Source organism: Hyaena hyaena, unplaced genomic scaffold (assembly GCF_003009895.1).
Source record: "Hyaena hyaena isolate Hyena2069 unplaced genomic scaffold, ASM300989v1 scaffold_494, whole genome shotgun sequence".
Taxonomy (NCBI): Eukaryota; Metazoa; Chordata; class Mammalia; order Carnivora; family Hyaenidae; genus Hyaena; species Hyaena hyaena.
The window spans coordinates 357,747-376,113 of record NW_024081126.1 but is presented as its reverse complement, the minus strand read 5'-3'; the positions used below and the strand labels follow the sequence as shown (position 1 = coordinate 376,113).

At 36.1% G+C, this 18,367-nt stretch overlaps 1 protein-coding gene across 1 annotated transcript in view; it reads right to left on the bottom strand.

The window, feature by feature from the left end:
- Positions 1-18,367, bottom strand: part of LOC120246923 (ubiquitin-conjugating enzyme E2 E2) — a 384,786-nt gene that overhangs the window by 32,947 nt on the left and 333,472 nt on the right. The window contains exon 5 of the mRNA XM_039254577.1: positions 11,789-11,936. Within this exon, the coding sequence (XP_039110508.1) occupies positions 11,789-11,936 (148 nt within the window). The remainder of the gene's footprint in view (positions 1-11,788; positions 11,937-18,367) is intronic.

The window sequence follows — 18,367 nt, the reverse complement described above, 5'->3', positions numbered from 1 at the left end:
ATGCAGAAGAAAAGAGAACCAATTTTAAAGAGTGACAATGACAAACTTGTTGCTGGTCCTCAACTATAAAGAATGAAAAATGGAAAAAACCCCAAAACACTGGGAGAGGTTATTTATGGGAACAGGAAAGACTTTTGACCTAAAACATGCAATTTTTGCATAATTCTTTCCCTATCATTAAAAAACCCTCTTTTTACTCTAGAATGAGAAAAACTAATATTTTAGTCCTTTCTCAATTATTTTCATTCAAGAAGTCATAAAGGAAAAGTTAATTAAAATATAGGCTAAATGTTCTGGATTCTTCAGAAATTCCTCACAGAAAGAAAGACAGTCTTTGAATCATTCCTTGGGTAAACAGTTCTGAGTAAAAGACACATTCTCAAGTAAAGAATAGTGTTTGTTTATACTGAGGGTCTGCTTCACTTTTCGATTTCTTATTTGTGTTTTCTGAGCCTTTCACTGACAAAAACAGAACACATGCTTGCTTCAACAGCTTTACCCAATTCCCTAAACAGCATCAGATGCCAAAAACTTGCTTTACGGGAGAAAAATACCTCTCATACAGTTTGCTATATTCTAAACTCAGAAAGATACTCATGAATTTTTTTTTAAAATATTTTTATTTATTTCTAGGAGAGAGAGAGAGAGAGACAGCGTGAGCAGGGGAGGGTCAGAGAGAGAGGGAGATACAGACTCTGAAATAGGCTCCAGGCTCTGAGCTGGCAGTCAGCATAGAGCCTGACACGGGGCTCTAACCCACAAACCGCGAGATCATGACCTAAGCGAAAGTTGGACGCTTAACCGACTAAGCCACCCAGGCGCCCCAAGATACTCATGAATTGATTTTAGTGGAGGAAGATGTCAGTTTTGGAAGAATGCAGAAATTGAGATGTACTGAATTACACCATCTCATTTTCTTATTAGTGTTTCCCTAAACAACACAACAAATCACTGATGATATCTAAAAAGGAAACCCCAAAATGCCGTTTTCTAAAAAGTAAATTGAAGAGAATTTTCATCATAAATTAATACATACAGAATTTTCATCATAAATTAATATATACAGCAGCTTTATAATGAGATCAACTTCCAAACCAATAAATTAGAGGTTATTGTTGCAGGGACAGCGAAAGACTTTATAGCAGAATACTTCTAGCAACAGCTAATACCCATGTCTAGATTTATATTAATTAAGGGGCAAAAAATATGCACAGGGAAATGCTAAGTAGAAGCAGGTCAAAGCAAGGGCTAAACATGGAGGTCATATGTCTAAATTTACACCAAAATTATAATGAGACAAACTTAACTGACAAATATAGTTTGCTGATTCCCATCAACTTTGAGTTGGCGGAGCAAAGGGCCTCAAATGAGAATTGAATACTTATCTGTAAAGGATAGTTGATTTAAGAGAAATATAATAAGCATGTATTATTATTTTAAGAAAAAAACGGAAGATATTTCCATTTTGAAAAAAAGAAAAGCCAATACTGAGACATTACCAAGGAGTACATCTAGATCTGTTTTTCACCTTTAAGATATCCTAGCTCCGCCATGAAAACTATGAATATGCAACAGAGCCAGAGTTCCCCAAATGGAAATCAATGCCATATACAAATCAATGGCTTCTTTGCCTAGGATAATATAACTTTAAATCACCTTTCCAGAGAATTTAACAAACAAGCTAATGGAAAGCTCCACTGACAGTAAACTTTCACTTAAAAACTTTCACTGAATTGGACACAAGACTATACTGCATTCATTTATGATGAATACCAAATCTAGGCTCTCCACAATACTATGACTGCAAATCCATCAAGAGGATGCTTTTCTGCAGAAATGGAACCATTCTGAATAAGGTTAAAGTTAATATACACCAGCCCTATAAGCCCCTCGCCCTGACAGAAATGCATACATTCCTCAGGTAGATGAATCCTCTATAAACGACCAGACTGGTACCTTTTCCCCATAGCTGTGATCTTTTCTAGGGCTTTCCTTACAAAAAGTTAATGGTGGTACCCGAAGTTAGATAAAGACATCTCCTCTAGGTCTCCATTTGTCCTAACTTCCCTTATGTATTTCCATTAGACAAACATATGTATGAACATGTGTCCATCATGGGAGCTAGGCTAGACAAGAAAGACAGTCACTGGAGTACGTGTGTGGCCACAATGCTCTGAATAAAAGGTGATGCACACTTCACTAATGTGGGCAGTTGCGCCATATGGTACTACCTACCTCTCCCTTCAGGCACACAGCTACAAAGGCTTTTTTTTTTTTTTTAATTTTTAATGTTTATTTATTTTGAGAGACAGAGAGAGATAGAACATTAATGGGGAGGGGCAGAGAAAGAGGAAGACAGAATCCAAAGCAGGCTCCAGGCTCCGAGCCATCAGCACAGAGCCCGATGTGGGGCTCCAACCCATGAACTGTGAGATCATGACCTGAGCCGAAGTCAGATGCTTAACCGACTGAGCCACCCAGGTGCCCCTACAAAGGCTTTTGTAGGCTGTGCTAGGTATGTGAGTATCACAAAAAATACATCTTATTTGGGGAAATGCTCTCAGAGGGAAGGCAGTGCTGAATTAGGGGGAAAATATCCTTGTATTTTCAAGAAAAGATAAAAAAATATTTTTATTAAAAAATAAATTCATTATTTAAGCTTATAAATGCTTTATTTGGCAACAGGTTTCTCCATAGGGTGTTCTTTTAAGTAAGAAGTTCTTCAAATATATCTAAAACATTTTGTTTTTTGATTTCTTTCCAGGAACACTGCCTATCATGGAAAGAAATATGTCTGTAGTTTAAAGGAACTCCAATGCTGCTTATTATGTAATCCTTACCAATATGACATAATAAAAAATTCAACACCCATAAGCTCTGGGATCTCTTAAAGGACAAATATAGAAGGAAAAAAGAAAGAAGTTACTGCTATTGTGTACAAATAATTAGTCTGACATGTCAGAAGCATCTTCTTTTTAACGTAAGAATTATTGTGGGTGCCTGGGTGGCTCAGTCAGTGAAGCATCTGACTCTCAATTTTGGCTCGGGTCATGATTTTACGGTTTGTGAGAATGAGTCCTGCATTGGGCTCTGTGCTGGCAGCGTGGAGCTTGCTTGGGATTCTCTCTTTCCTTCTCTCTCTGCCCTCCCTTCCCCTCTCTCTCAAAATAAATATATAAACTTAAAAAAATAATTAATAATTATTGTGAGTGCTGTTACTGGAAGCACCTTGCCCAGGCCAAATACTGAATGGAAGGCTGTAGAAAGTAAGGAAATATAAAGATAACTGTCTGGTAATTAAGGGTCTCAGACTCAGACACTGGTAGGGTTACATTAATTCTTTGTATTTTCATAATTGTAACATTTCACCCAAGACACAGTATGATGTCAAATATCCAAATTAAAAAGGCAACATGTTATTCAATCATCCAGATGTTTTGTCCATGCAAGTAAATTTCTGGACAATTAGAGGATTTTTATTATGTTGTTTCAGAACTCTTAAATTTCCCAATTAAAACACTATAGTGCATTGTTATAATTTCAAACATAACATTACTTAACTGTTTTGTTTAAATTCATTTCTCCTTAAGCAGAAAACCAAGCTTTACCAGGAGCCTACTTGCCAAAACAACACATACTGCACCTTTGAGTAACAAATATTAATAGTAATTCTAATGCAGTGACCTATTCTGAAGTTTACTGTAAAAGAAATATCTTTTAAAAAAGGCTTTAATAATCTGTAAAAATACCTAAACCCTAAATAAAGGTAAGTTCTGAGGCATAGTGAGGAATACATTAGGGCTCATTATAACCATTTCCTCTATTTTATTTAGGCAAAAAACCCACTTCATCACTGTCCTTGGTAAAGCAGAGTCTAAGGCCATGTAGTTTAAAAATTTTACTAGTGTTTCCTACGTGTGCTTAATAGGTCTTCACTCATTTAAAATTTCCTACAATTCATTAAAAAATTGTATCTGGGGGTGCCTGTGTGGCTCAGTTGGTTAAATGTCCGACTTCAGCTCAGGTCATGATCTTGCGGTCCGTGAGTTTGAGCCCCGCATGGGGCTCTGTGTTGACAGGTCAGAGCCTGGAGCTTCCTTCAGATTCTGTGTCTCCCTCTCTCTCTGCCCCTCCCTGCTCATGCTCGCTCTCTCTGTCTCTCTAAAATAAACAAACATTTAAAAAAATTGTATCTGACATCCTAATTATACTGAATTGGTGAGATTTTACTCCTGTTACTGGACATAGCAATTAGAATCTGATAAAGGAGGAGTGAACAGCTCTACAATGGCAAAAAACCAAACGAAACCAAACCAAACCAGGAAAGATACTACAGATTGCTACCCTAGGGAGTCCTCTTCCTGCTTCAAGCATGGAAGCACAGCTATTATCAGAGCTGCTTCCTGGGTCAGAGGTAAGGAAGCAAGTGAGAGAAACAAACGTTAAGTATGATTAATACAAGGTTGTATTTTCTTCTTTACCCAAGGAGAGTAATTTCTCCAGTGGGTCTTTTCTTTAGATCAGATATGAAGGTAAAACTTTACAGACATATTTTGAATGGAGTTCAGATATCAGCAAATAAAGTACAGTTTTTACCATCTTTAAAAGAATCAAACTTACCAAGCAGATATATTTAACTGAGAAAGTAATAAAGTTTTCATAAAAGTCAGCATTTCTGGACAATATGTCAAAAAGAAAAAAAGTAAACAGGTAATATTCTTTTTTTCCCTTTTTTGGTAATATTCTTTTAAACTAGGCTAACTGGATGTTCAGAAAAGATATAAAACTGATGGTTGTGTTAAATAAAGATTTGCCTATGCAAAGCAGAAATATCAAGGGCTGATTAGGACACTTGCTTTGCCATGGAGTCATCTCTCTCCTACATTTTGAAGCCACCAATCCTTTCCAGACAACTCTGACTCAAGTTCTCTTTACTTGTTTCACTACCTGGCAATCCAAAACTTAAACCCATGATCAGATAATTTTAGCTTTCTTTTCTCATTCTGTGTTTTCTAGAAAATCATTCTATAAAAATTTTTTTAATGTTTATTTATTTTTGAGAGAGAGAGAAAGAGCATGAGTGGGTAAGGGCTAGAGAGAGAGAGATGGACACAGAATCTGAAGAGTTGTCAGCTCAGAGCCCAATGCTGGGCTTGACCTCACGAACTGTAAGATCATGACCTGACTCGAAGTTGGATGGTCAAATGACTGAGCCAGTCAGGTGCCCTCATTCTTTTTTTTTTTTTTAAATGTTAATTTAAATGTTACTTTTTCAATGTTAATTTTTGAGAGAGAGAGAGAAAGAGAGGGAGGGAGAGAAATGTGAGCAGGAGAGGGCAGAATCCCAAGCAGGCTCCATGCTCAGTGCAGCTCACAAACGGAGCTGAAATCAAGAATCGGATGCTTACGTAGTTGAGCCATGCAGGTGCCACTTGAAAATCATTTTTGATAGAATACCATAAAATTGGATCTTTTAGTTTACTTTGTTGTATACTAGTATCCCTTGTAAAGACAACTAAAGGGTTTCTTTATACAGAATCACGAGGTAGGGAAACACATTTATAAATATATAGGTAAACAGAATTGATACTTTTTTTTAAACCAAATTTATGACGGTACAGAATCACTTCTGTGAAAAATTTTTTAAAAAATGTTTATTTTTGAGAGAGAGAAAGAGCAAGGACAAGTGGGAGAGGGGCAGAGAGAGAGAGAGGGAGACATAGAATCCAAAGCAGGCTCCAGGCTCTGAGCTGTCAGCAAAGAGCCTGATGTGGGGCTTGAACTTATGAACCATGAGATCATGACCTGAACCGAAGTCAGATGCTTAACTGACTGAGCCACTCAGGTGCCCCAAAACTTCTTTAATTCACAAAACAGAACTGTTCTTCCCCATTTAATGATGTGTATTCCCTGATTTTATTCATCCTTGTGATGAATCCTCAATTCTTCTAGGACCTCCACACCATGGAAGGCCTAGTTCCAAACAGATCCGAGGAAGTCTTTGGGAACCTGTGGTGCGTGAGGGGGCAATGTCGTAGGGTGCTGTGGATAATATGGAGTTGGAACTTTATACATTTCTTGGACTTTATTTACTTTCATGGTTTTGAAAATACCGGGTAGACTATCGACATATAACTATAGCTTTCCTTTACAGAAGGTGTCAGAGAAGTTACATGACTATGAATTACAGCCTATCTATATCCACATTTTGAAGTACCGATTAGAAGGACTTTTAGAGTTTATCATGTGACATTCTAGATGAGAGCCAACTCTTTGTAATGAAAACAGCTTCAAGTTAGCTGTATGTTGTACCATATATTTCTACTTTATAAATTTTCTCACTTTTAAAAAAGTCAAAGGTAGGCATTAGGAGAAACCTTAGGTCTATGTACCCATATTTAATACCTCTTACAGGAAAGTAAAAAAAAATTTTTTTTGGCATTCCAGCTAAGACAGCCTGCCTTAAAAACAGGTAGGTTACCGTTTTTACAGCTTTATCTGAATTTCAGTTAAAGAAACTGTTCTTTGCCATTTCTCAAGTGTAGCAGAGTAGGATGTGTAGAAGCCAAGTTCACGCTGCTACAGCAGGCAGGAGAACCTCTGAAAAGTCTATTTATGTAACTTTCATCAGTCTAACAGCTCACAAACTTAGTGTAAATAATCTACACAAATATGCCTGTGTTGAAATAATTAATTCTACTTTATGGTCCCCACCCTCTAGCAGTCAGTACCAATTATAAAATTTTAATGTTTAGTAACATAACTTATTATGCACTCATAACCAGGTCAAAGATAAGCAATTAATAACAATCAAAGTTAAGGTATATGAGGCACTTTATGGATAAGGATTGTATTTATCAGTTGTTTGAAAAATGGGCCATAAGTGATCTGAAACAAAGGGTTGTGAAGTTGGAGAATGAGGAAGGAGCCATTCCTGACCTTTTATAGAACACTATAAAAGAGCCACTGGGAGCGAATTCCTCTTTCCATTTGCTCAGTCCATTTGAGAAGAATAAAGCTCTTACCAATGAAGCTGCAGCTGTGCTCACCCTCGGCTTAATCACTGTGTAAGGCTGAGGGTTAATTAGCTGCCATTCTTAGTTCTATTTGTTGTTCTAATAAAGATATGCATAGATCTAAGACTGGGAGTAACTGATACTTGATTTTGATTTGGAAGGTGCTGGGGGAGGGGGAAGAGTTCATCCATCTTGAGTGCTGATGTTTGTGAGTATGCTCAGAGCATTTTCATTTGATCTGGTGTATATGGCTCTGCCTGTTTGAAGAGTGGTGGACAAAGACTTCATGGTTGTATGAATGCAGGGCCCTGATGGCCCAGGCTAAAACATGAGGCAGTCTTTAGCTGGAAGGCAGAGGATAGGGGAATGAAATACAGACGGTGAGGGTCAGGGCCCAAATGACTCTGCAACAGAGCAAAAGGGCCAAATCGCACACCTTTTACAGATTACACCGCTGCCTGTCTTTGGCAGTTAAAAGGAAGTTCTTATTATGGAAAGCTTCAGACATATTCAAAGGTAGACAGACTAGTATAATGTGGCCCCCAATGTGCTCATCACTCATCATTCAACAATTACAATGGTCGATCTCATATCTTCCACATCCTTATCGACTTCCATCTTTCTGGATTATTTTTTTTTAATGTTTTTTATTTCTGAGAGAGAAAGAGAGACAGCATGAACAGGGAAAGGTCAGAGAGAGAGAGAGGGAGACACAGAATCTGAAGCAGGCTCCAAGCTCTGAACTAGCTGTCAGCATAGAGCCCGACGCGGGGCTCAAACCCACGAACCGTGAGTTCATGACCTGAGCTGAAGTTGGATGCTTAATCAACTGAGCCACCCAGGCGCCCCTTTCTGGATTATTTTTAAGCAAATTCTAGAAATTAAACAACTTTATTTGCAAATAGTTCCATATTTCTAAAAGGTAAGGATATGTAAAAAATGCACAATGAAAGTTCTGTTTTAATATGCCTGAGAATTTCTGGCAGTAATTCTTTAATATCAAAAGCTCAGTTTTCAAATTTCTAATTATCTCATAAAAGCCATACATTTGGGGGATAATTTTTTAATGATACCGTATCAGAATTACATTCCAAATGAAACAAGCTTATAATGCTTTATATAGCAACAGCAGTAGAGCAGGAAAGAACTGAGATAAAAAAATAATGCTATGACATCCAGATTTAAATACTTTTCAGAAAAAGAAGAGGAAAAAAAGATTAGAAATACTTCTGAAAGTTACCCTGTAAATAAAGCATATGATATAAAAAACCGTTGACCTTGTTTTATTTCATAATTATCAGTTTCCTCAGGATAGTTCATTTTTTATGAGGGAAAATACTTATTATTTTTAGGTCTGAAGACCATAAGATAAGCATATTTTAAACAATAAATAGATTTCATATAAAGAATATGATAAGCATCTAAGAGTTTAAAAAAACAACCACAAAATAGCAAAAATAAACTTCAAAAGATAAAATCAAATAGAACAGAGCTTAAATTTTGTATATGCTTGAGAAGAGAGTATTGACAAGTAAGAGCATTCAGAAAAATGGAAATCTGATAGTACTCTAAATGACAGCAACTCATGCATTACATCATGTTCACCAGGAAGACTGAAATCTGGGAGCTGGGAAGGCTAGGCCGGGCCTTTGGAGCTTACTACCTTCTACTCCTTTCTGTGGCCACTCTGTTCCCCAGCAGTGTGACACAGACAAATGCTGGCGGCCAGGTGGTATCTGACAGTAAGAGGGCTCTGCAGGCTCAGGGAACATCATTGTGACAGGTGGGCAGCCCTAGCAAGGCCAGCAGTTAGACCTACCGACGCACCGGGAACAGAATGATTATCACCGCTGCATGTCAACTGGCTGGTAGGCGTTGGACATTTTGCCACCTGAGAGATAATCCTTTCTAGGAAATAATGCAATAGGGACTACTGACTCAAGGTCAGGCTCTTTCCAGAGTTTAAATCCAAGAGTGTCAGTGCTGAGGTGGTGATGTTTAGAGATTATTCAATACCCTCTTCTCTCAGTTAAATTCAGCTGAACAGGTATTTGTCAGCCACTGAATGCATGCCCATTTGGAGTCATAAGTACTCTGGGAAATGACATCAACAACAGTCCACAACTGTTTACAAAGGGCTCGCATGTGTACCTCACAGGAATCCTGTGATTTAGGTAGGGCTGATGGTTATCTCTGTTTTGTACATGAAACGGAGTCTGAGGAAAGTTAAGTGATCAGTACAAGTCACACAACTACTTAATAGTGGAGCTGGTATTAAAGTCTGTATCTGTGGACTAAAAATATCATGCCATAAGGATGGACAGCCCCACCCTCAACCATTTAAAATTTACTTCTGAAGAGACGAAAAATTCTTCAAAGATACGAATGTAAATTATGAGAAAAGTATGAAAAAGATTAAAAAAGTCAGTTTATGTAAGGAGAAGAGTGAGAAAGCACTTTGAAAACTGGTGCACAATTTTATGCAAAACCTACTTGAGAGCGGACAGCATTTCTGGTGTTAAATAGTCCTACATATTCAGTATAGGAAAATTTTATTTATTTGTATTCTATCAAACTTATATTTGTGATAATTTGAAGATAGGTTAGGTTGAAGCTTAACTTAAATCTGGGGGAAAAAAAATCTACAGATTGGAAGTGTACCAGAAAAGAGCATGAAGCAAATCCATTAAAGAAAAGAAAGGCCATTTTGACTTGTTTAAGATAAACAACTCTTTTTAAGACTCTGGAAGTGTGAATATACATATTGATGATGTGCCAATTAGGAAACTTTTCTATATGTCTTAAAGTATAAACATTTAGTTGCCACATATTTTACAAACAATATTCTATTCTTAGATCAGATGAGCTGTATCTAGTTGATCTAACTTAAGGCTTTATCTTTAGGCTTATTCTTTACTTTTTCTTTATCTCTTACACTTATTCTTACTATCAATATTATTAGTTTTAAAATCTATTTATTTTCTTTATGTGATTTTGCTTTAGCCAGGGGTGATTTTATTTTTATTGTTTTGCAGAATGTATATGTAGTTTTCTGAGACACAGCAAAAGAAGACTCGACTGAACAGAAATATTTTTGATTGCTAAGAAAAGGCTTTGGTGGGATGAATGTATTCCTCTAAACACAGATCACCGGTACAGCGAAGAGCTTCCCACACACAAGCTGACTCAGGGGGACAGGCTCATTTCAACTTGACTGGGAGATGGAGAAGGCCTGGCTACTGCTGAGTAAGGAATGAGTCTCAGCACGTATCTTTCTAAGTGTGAAGTTACACTTTACCCACATGTAAGAACTAAGGACTTATTCATCTAGTGCTCATAAGTGCCTCATAAATAGTATGGTCTCAAAAGTTTCTTTTCTCTCTCTAGTTTAACTGAGATACAACTGACACATAGTATGATGACCTCATGTCAAAAGTTTCTTGTATGAGTGACTTACTTATCAAGATAAATTTTTCTCTTAAAAAACAACTCCATCTAAATTTCAGCAAACCCCAGAAGTACTGTTAGGAGGGGGAAGGCAGATGTAGTTCCGTGTTCCAACATTTCCAGGAGGACCACTTGGTTTAAGCCTCATATCACACAAAAAATGTCTTTTTATGACATTAGTCTCCAAATGAAGTTATACACAGTCAGACAGACAAATGGGGTTGAAATAGGAATAATGAGAAAGAACACAATATTTGTCATTCAGTTTTAAATTACTGCAGTATTAATGAACTTCACTATCTGGGGTAGAAGTATGAAATACTTTAAAAAATATTTTGTAATAATCTTGCATAATTATATTTGATTTTTCTTTTGGTGGAAGTATTCTTATACATCCTGATTTTGAAGTTTTAAAAATTGAACATATTATAAATTATTCATGTTTTATAAACCAGACAGGAGCCTAAGAGGGATCCTGATTCCCCTCTGTCATTTCTCTTATCTAAAACTTCACTTATCTACTGAATAAAGTTTATTCCTGAATGTGGAAGATATAATCTTATGATATATTAATACTACTAATTAAAGACTCAAAGAAGAATTTCTCACTAAAGACATCAATGAAAACTCTGTAGCTACCTTTAGATTTTTGTACTTTCCAAAATAAACCCAGATATGTGAAAATTTGGCAGTTGGTTTGTCTTTTAATTAAGAGAAACTGGTCAAAAACATCATCACACATGTGGGACGACACAGAAAGTGAAAACTTTCAGCATTAAGCACACCAACAAGCCACAAAAGCTTCGTCATAAACTCTCTTTAGTTTTCCTGGGAAGGTATATTTCCTAGTTGAGGACCATTCAGCCTTTTTGTTCTATTAGCTTGAAAGGACACATGGTTATTAAAATGCCAACAAGGTCATGTCTGTGTGGTGCTGCTTGGTTGTTATCAGATTTTAATAGCCCACATTTCTCAAATTAACATCTTCTGGTAGGCATCTAATTAAAGATTAAGCTATTCAATTTGAATTTTTATTGTTATTTGGCAGCAGAATGTAATGCATTCTTTAAATGCACTTCTATCCAAAATGATTTTTCATTAATTTTTATCACATTATGCTTTCTCCTTTTTGGCAAATAAGAGGTCTCAAAAAGACTAATGAGAAGACTCAAAAAGAAAGTATTTACATACTATGGAAATTTAAAATCAATAATAATAATAGTAGTTATAGTAGTGGTGGTGGTAGTAAAGTAAACAATTTACTAAGGTCTGACATTGAAGTCTTGAATAGACTTGGGTTCAACATTGGATTTAAAGTCTCTTACCAGGGTTGCAGTCTGTAAGAAGTGAGCAGATGGAGAGGAGAACTTTAGAAATGGTTAGGGCTGGACTCCAGTTGTCCTTTAGGATGTCCAGACAGATGACACCCTGGCTGTTAATATTACAGTGATAAATTCTTGTCCGGAAGGTAACCTAGAAGAAAATGTAATGTTTTTATTAGACAAAATAATCCAAGGGTCATTGGTTAAACCATACACTTAATTATTCCTTAGGCACAAGAGAAGCATCAAAAACAAAATTATTATTTTAGAACTTGTTATTCTGGGCAAAGAGAACTAAATAAACCCCAATAGCAAAATCATGTTCTTTTGCTTTTGGTGAAGAGTCCTACTGGTTAGCTAATGTTCTGGGGACTGAATTTCCTTTTGGTATGATTATAGAAGTGTTCATAAGGGAAAAACTAACTGTGGCTTCTAAAAATATTTCAAAGGGGTGCCTGGGTGGCTCAGTCTGTTGATCATAGGACTCTTGATTTCGGTTCAGGTCATGATCCCAGGGTCATGAGATGGAGCCTCACTTCGGGCTCATGCTGAGTGTAGAGCTTGCTTAAGATTCTCTCTCTCCCTCTGCCCCTCTTCCCCACTCATGCATGCTTTCTCTTTCTGTAAAATAAAATAACATTTCAAAGAAAAACTTGTTGGAGTCCAGTTGTTTTAAGGATTTTGTATATTTTAAAGCTTAAAACAGCATGGAAATACTATAAAAAGGAAATAAATATTCTTTTCTGTCATGGTTTAAAAACATGAATTAGGCATGAATGTAAATAATATACCAAGTTTATAAAAAACTCTATTAGTTACAATTTATGAACCTTTTCCTCCTTAATTTCCATATTTTGAGTGTAATATTAGTGTAGCCTATCTCTTCCCTATGAAAGCAAGATCACCATTGTATGTTGCTTAGGTATAATTTTTAAACACATTTATAAAATTTTTCAAGAACTTTATTAAAAATTTCAGTCTAAATCAGTTTTGTAACTCTGGTAAAACTCTGTTTTATAAAAGTCTTGTGTAAGCAACAATAAGATCTTAATGCTATTTATTAACATCATGTTTACGAATGTTCCCAAATTTGTAAGTTGAAAAAAAAAAAAAACTTGCTGTTTTAAAGACCAATCTTTTGGTCTCCCAAGTTCAAAATGGCTCTGAACCAAAAACTACATGGTAGATTTTGTAGGTGTTGCTACCTCACAGGGTATCCAGCCTCCGCTCAAACATCAGATTTACTTAATTCATAATAATATATAAAGACTCAGAAAGGAGAGATCCAGTCTTCTATAATTATTAGATAACACAGTACCATTTTCAGCCTAGATCAGTACTCCTAATAAGAACTGTCCTTCTAGTAACATGCTGGACCTTATAGATGCTCTTGACATCTATTCCACACAAACACATTCCAAACACCTAGCATTGCTGAAGAAATGTAAATAACATTAAAAGAAAAATGCCTAGCTGAATTTTCAGAGGAAATCCCCAGAGGCCAGAACTGAAAAACAAAAATTACAGTAAGCACGTGAGCTGACAGTGTAATTGCCAGGGGCAGAGACTTCGGTAAAAAGGAGGGGGTGAAGGACAGGAGCCAGTCTGGATAAAATGGAGGCTTGGGTTTTTTGCCCTCATTGAAAAAGGTGAAACCTTAGGTCTGCATGTGGCCAGAGGTTGGACTGAGAGTGCTTACATAGACTAGGACACTTGAGAAGCTAGTCTTTAAGTAAGTGGATGGACTTGAAAGGATAATGCCTTCTGGGAGAGAGAGCAAAGACACTTGCTGGAGAAAGTCTGGGCTCTGAAGAGGGGAGAAAAATGTATTCCCTTAGAATTCTAAATCCTGGGCACATAAACTATGCAAACACCAACTGAAAAAGAGCTTAAATAGCTATATTACTATCAGATCAAAAATATGTTTAAAGCAAAATGAATAATCAATGTCTTATGATAAAATGAACATCAGAAAAATGTAATAATTCTGAATCTGTTGTACCTAAGATAGCCAAAAAATATAAGAAGCAAAACTCTGCAGAATTATAAGGAGAAAAATGAGACAACTACAATCAGAGGGACATTGTGCTGCAGTAACTGAGGTCATCCATATGAAAATGTAGTAAGGATGCTGAAAACATGAACAACCAATTTAATAAAATTAAGGGATTGAATTGAAGATAAAATTCCACACTCAACAAAGAATATATATTCTTTTCCAAGCATATAAGAAACATTTATAAAAACTGATCACATGCTGAGCCACAGAGGAAGCTTAACATATTTCAAAGAATTATTAAGGCCATAAAGATCCCCTATTAAGTGTCTGGGAAACTGAAAAGCACATTTTTCAAAAAATTCTTGGATCAAAGAAAAAAAAATCAGCTACATTTATAACTAACTGACAACGAAATGTTGGATTGTCAATACAAACTTTGTGATTTGGCTAAACAGTTGTCAAAGGGAAATCTATAGTTTCAAATACAAAACTTAGAAAGGAAGAAAGACATTTCATAAGTTTTTAAGGAATGAAAAAGAACAGAGTTAATCCCATAAGAGTAGAAAGAAATAAAGACATGAGCAGAACTGGAAATACCTAGTAATAATAAAATTGTGCCGAGAAGTCAGAGTGTCTTGTCGGATGAAGACAAAATAACTTTATGATCCAAGTAAATGATGAGTGGTTTTCATATACAATGTTTTAAAAACCTACCAGATACTGATTGGCTATGCAGAGCCAGTTAATCCTTAAAATAACTCAAAGAACTAAGTAGCATTATTGTAGCCACTTTTAAAATAAAGAAACTATAACTCTGTGAGGTGAGGAATGTTAACTAAATTTACTGTGGTAATCATTTTGCAATACATACATGTATCAAATCATTATTTTGTGCACCTAAAATAAATACAATGTTAAATTTAATTATATCTCAATAAAGCTGGAGGAAAAAAATAAATGAAGGCATAAAGGTTAAAGAACTGGCATGTAGGTGCACAGCTGTGAGTAGGGGAGTCAGAATTTAAACACAGCTTTGTGGACCTAAAAGCCCATGCTCTCCTACTCAGCCTCAATGCCTCTGTTTTTTTTTTTTTAACTCTTACTTTTGAGTTTATTATAGATTCACATTACGCTGTAAGAAACAATACCAACTGGGGCCCCTGGGTGGCTCAGTTGGTTAAGCATCCAACTTCAGCTCAGGTCATGATCTCAGGGTTCGTAGGTTCGAGCCCCGTGTTGGCCTCTGTGCTGATAGTGCAGAGCCTACAGCCTCCTTCGGATTCTGTGTCTCCTTCTCTCTCTCTCTTTGCCCCTCCCCCTCTCCTACTCACACTCTGACTCTCTCTCTCAAAAAGTAAATAAACATAAAAAAAAAAAAGATTAAAAAAAATACCAATGGATTACATTATGTTCCTCATCCACTTTTCCCCAATGGTAACATCCTGCATAACTGTAATATAATATCACAGGAAACTCACATTGATACAGTCCATTGACCTTTTCCATTTGTCATCAGTTTTATATGCACTCATGTACATGTGTTTCTACACAATTTTATCACAAGTAGATCTGTGTAACCACCATCACTGCCAAGATACAGAACATTTCTTTCACAAATAATCTTTGTGTTACCATTTAGAGGTCACTTTCTAAACCCTTTCCTTCCTAATTCTTGACAGCCACTCTCTGTTCCTCATCTCTATGATTTTGTCATTCAAGAATGTTATATAAGTGGTAACATATAGGATGTAACTTTTTGAAATTGGCTTTTTTTATTTGCACATTTCCCACGAGACCCATCTAAGGGTTGCATGTATCGATAGTTTGTTTCTTCATATTGCTGGGTAGTATTCCATGGTATGGATGTACCCGTTTACTGAACCATTTATCCACTGAAGGACAAATAGATCATTTCCAGTTTTCAGCTGTCACAAAGGTGTCGTGAACATGTGTGTGTGTATTTGTATGAATGTAAGTTTTCATTTCTCTGAGATAAATGCCCAAGAGTGCAAATGCTGGGTCGTACGATAAGCTCATATTTAGTTTTATAAGAAACTGCTTTACTTTTTCCCAGAGCAGTTGAACCATTTTACATTCTTACCTGCAGTGTGATCCAGTTTCTTTGCATCTTTGCCAGCATTTAGTGTACTATGCTTTATTTCAGTCCTTCTGATTAGGTGAAGTGGTACCACACTGTGGTTTTAATTTGCATTTCCCTAATTGCTAATGATGTTGAACACTTTTTCATGTGCTTTTTTTTTTTTTGCAATCTGGATACCCTCTTTTTTGAGAGAGGCTCTTCATGTTTTTTGCCTGTTTTCTAATTAGACTGTTTTTTACTACTGACTCTGTTTTAAGTGTAGATATTAAAAGTGAAATATAGTTGGATAAAAATGAAGCATGAGTTTGCAAAGAATATTGCAGATTTTTCAGACAGGGAATGTTTTACACTTTAATATTTTGCAATACTGATTAAAGGATCTACTTGGGTGGTTTGTTAACTTCTGTCCCAACAGATATTCATAAATAAACCACACTGAATCAAACAGGTATGCGCATCGTTCCAACAAGTGCTAATGCTCCCACAAATAGCACCTTAAAATATGTTTTTATTTGTGTATATTTGGCAATGTTAACATTTCTTTCAGGTGTACAACATAGTGATTCAACATATCTCTACATTAAGCTCTGCTCACCACAAATGTAGCTACCATATAATGCTATTACACCTGTCACCATACAACGCTCTTACAATATCATTGACGATATTCTCTATGCTGTGCCTTTTACTCTCGTGATGTATTCATTCCAAAAATGGAAACCTGGATCTCCCACTCCCCTTCAGTCATTTTGTCTATCCTCCAACCCCTTTCCTCTGTTAACTATCAATCAGTCTATTCTATGTATTTATAGGCCTGATTCTTTTTGTTTATTCATTTGATTTTTTTAAAGATTCTGCATATAAATGAAATAATATGTATTTGTCTTTCTCAGTCTGACTTACTTCACTAAGTGTAATAGCTTCTAGGTCCATCCATGTTGCTGCAAATGGCAAGATCGCACATACTATTGTGGATGTATCTCTCTCTCTCTCTCTCTGTATACACACACACACACCTTATCCATTCACCTATTAATGGACACTTGGGTTGCATATAGCTTTTCGAATTAAGTGTTTTCATTTTCTTTGGGTTAATACCCAGTATTTGTTATTAAATCATATGGTATTTCTATTGTTACTTTTTTGAGGACCCTTCATACTGTTTTACACAGTGGCTGATGATTAGTGATGTTGAGCATCTTTCCACCTGTATGTCTTCTTTGGATAAAGTGTCTATTTAGGTCCTCTGCCCATATTTTAATCAGACTATTTTTTCAATTTGTTTTGGTGTTGAATTATATACATTCTTTATATTTTTTGGATATTAACCCTTTATAGGATATATCATTTGCAAATATCTTCTCCAATTCAGTAGGCTGCCTTTTTGTTTCGTTGATGATTTCCTTTGTTGTGCAAAAGCTTTTTATTTTGGTATAGTCCCTATAGTTTATTTTTGTTGTTGTTCCACTTGCCTTAGGAGACAGATCTAGAAAAATGCTGCTACAGCTGATGTCAATGAAATTACCACTGTATTTTCTTTGAGGAGTTTTATGGTTTGGGGTCTCACATTTGGGTCTTTATCTAGGAGTTTTACAGTTTCAGGTCTCGCATTTGTGTTTTTATTCTATTTTGAGTTTATTTTTCATAAATATCACTGTTTGGAGGGGATAAACGAACTGATGACCCCAGAGTTTTAAGAGGTGTTACACATTTACCTATTATAATGTAAACAATAACTTCTTCAGAGTTCCCTTATCACACCCCTACTGCTGTTATCACAACTGCCACAGGACCTCCTGGACCTCCCCATCAAACCGGGAATTACTCATAAAAGTATCTTCTTTTAACGGATGTCCAATGCAGTGCCTGGCACACAGAAAGAGCCCATTGTTTGCTGCACAACTGCTCACAGATCACATGCTAGTGCTCAAAGAGACAAGTATCTTTCTGAGGAGTTGTAACATCTTATTGTTCTTTAGATACAAGAGGATTTTAGAACCATAATTTACAGTAGACTGAAAACTGGAAAACTGTGGAGAATAACCTGAGAGAGCAGGGCATATTTTTAATATTTTTGTACCCAAATGTTACTTTACTAAATTGTCCTACAGATCAAAATATTATTTCAGAGAAGATTTCACACAGGTTAAGCCAAAAATAAAAAAATAATAAATACTTAGTAAGTATTCAATATGTGCCAGGTATTCCAACATAGAAATTTTTATTGTTGTTACTGCCTATCTAAATAATAAATAAAACTTGAAAAATATGTGGCCTGGTCAGGTCAGCAAAAGTGTTCCCTAATCAAGGCACAAACTTGCTCATGACAGATCCTGATACAGCTAGCATTCTCTTCTGGACCCTATCACCGAAACCAGGGGAAGTGAGAGAGAAGAATACATGCAAACTGAAAATGATGCTCTGAATATTGACAAATATCAAGGGTTGTGCACATGTCAGATGACTCTTAAAGGCTGAGAAA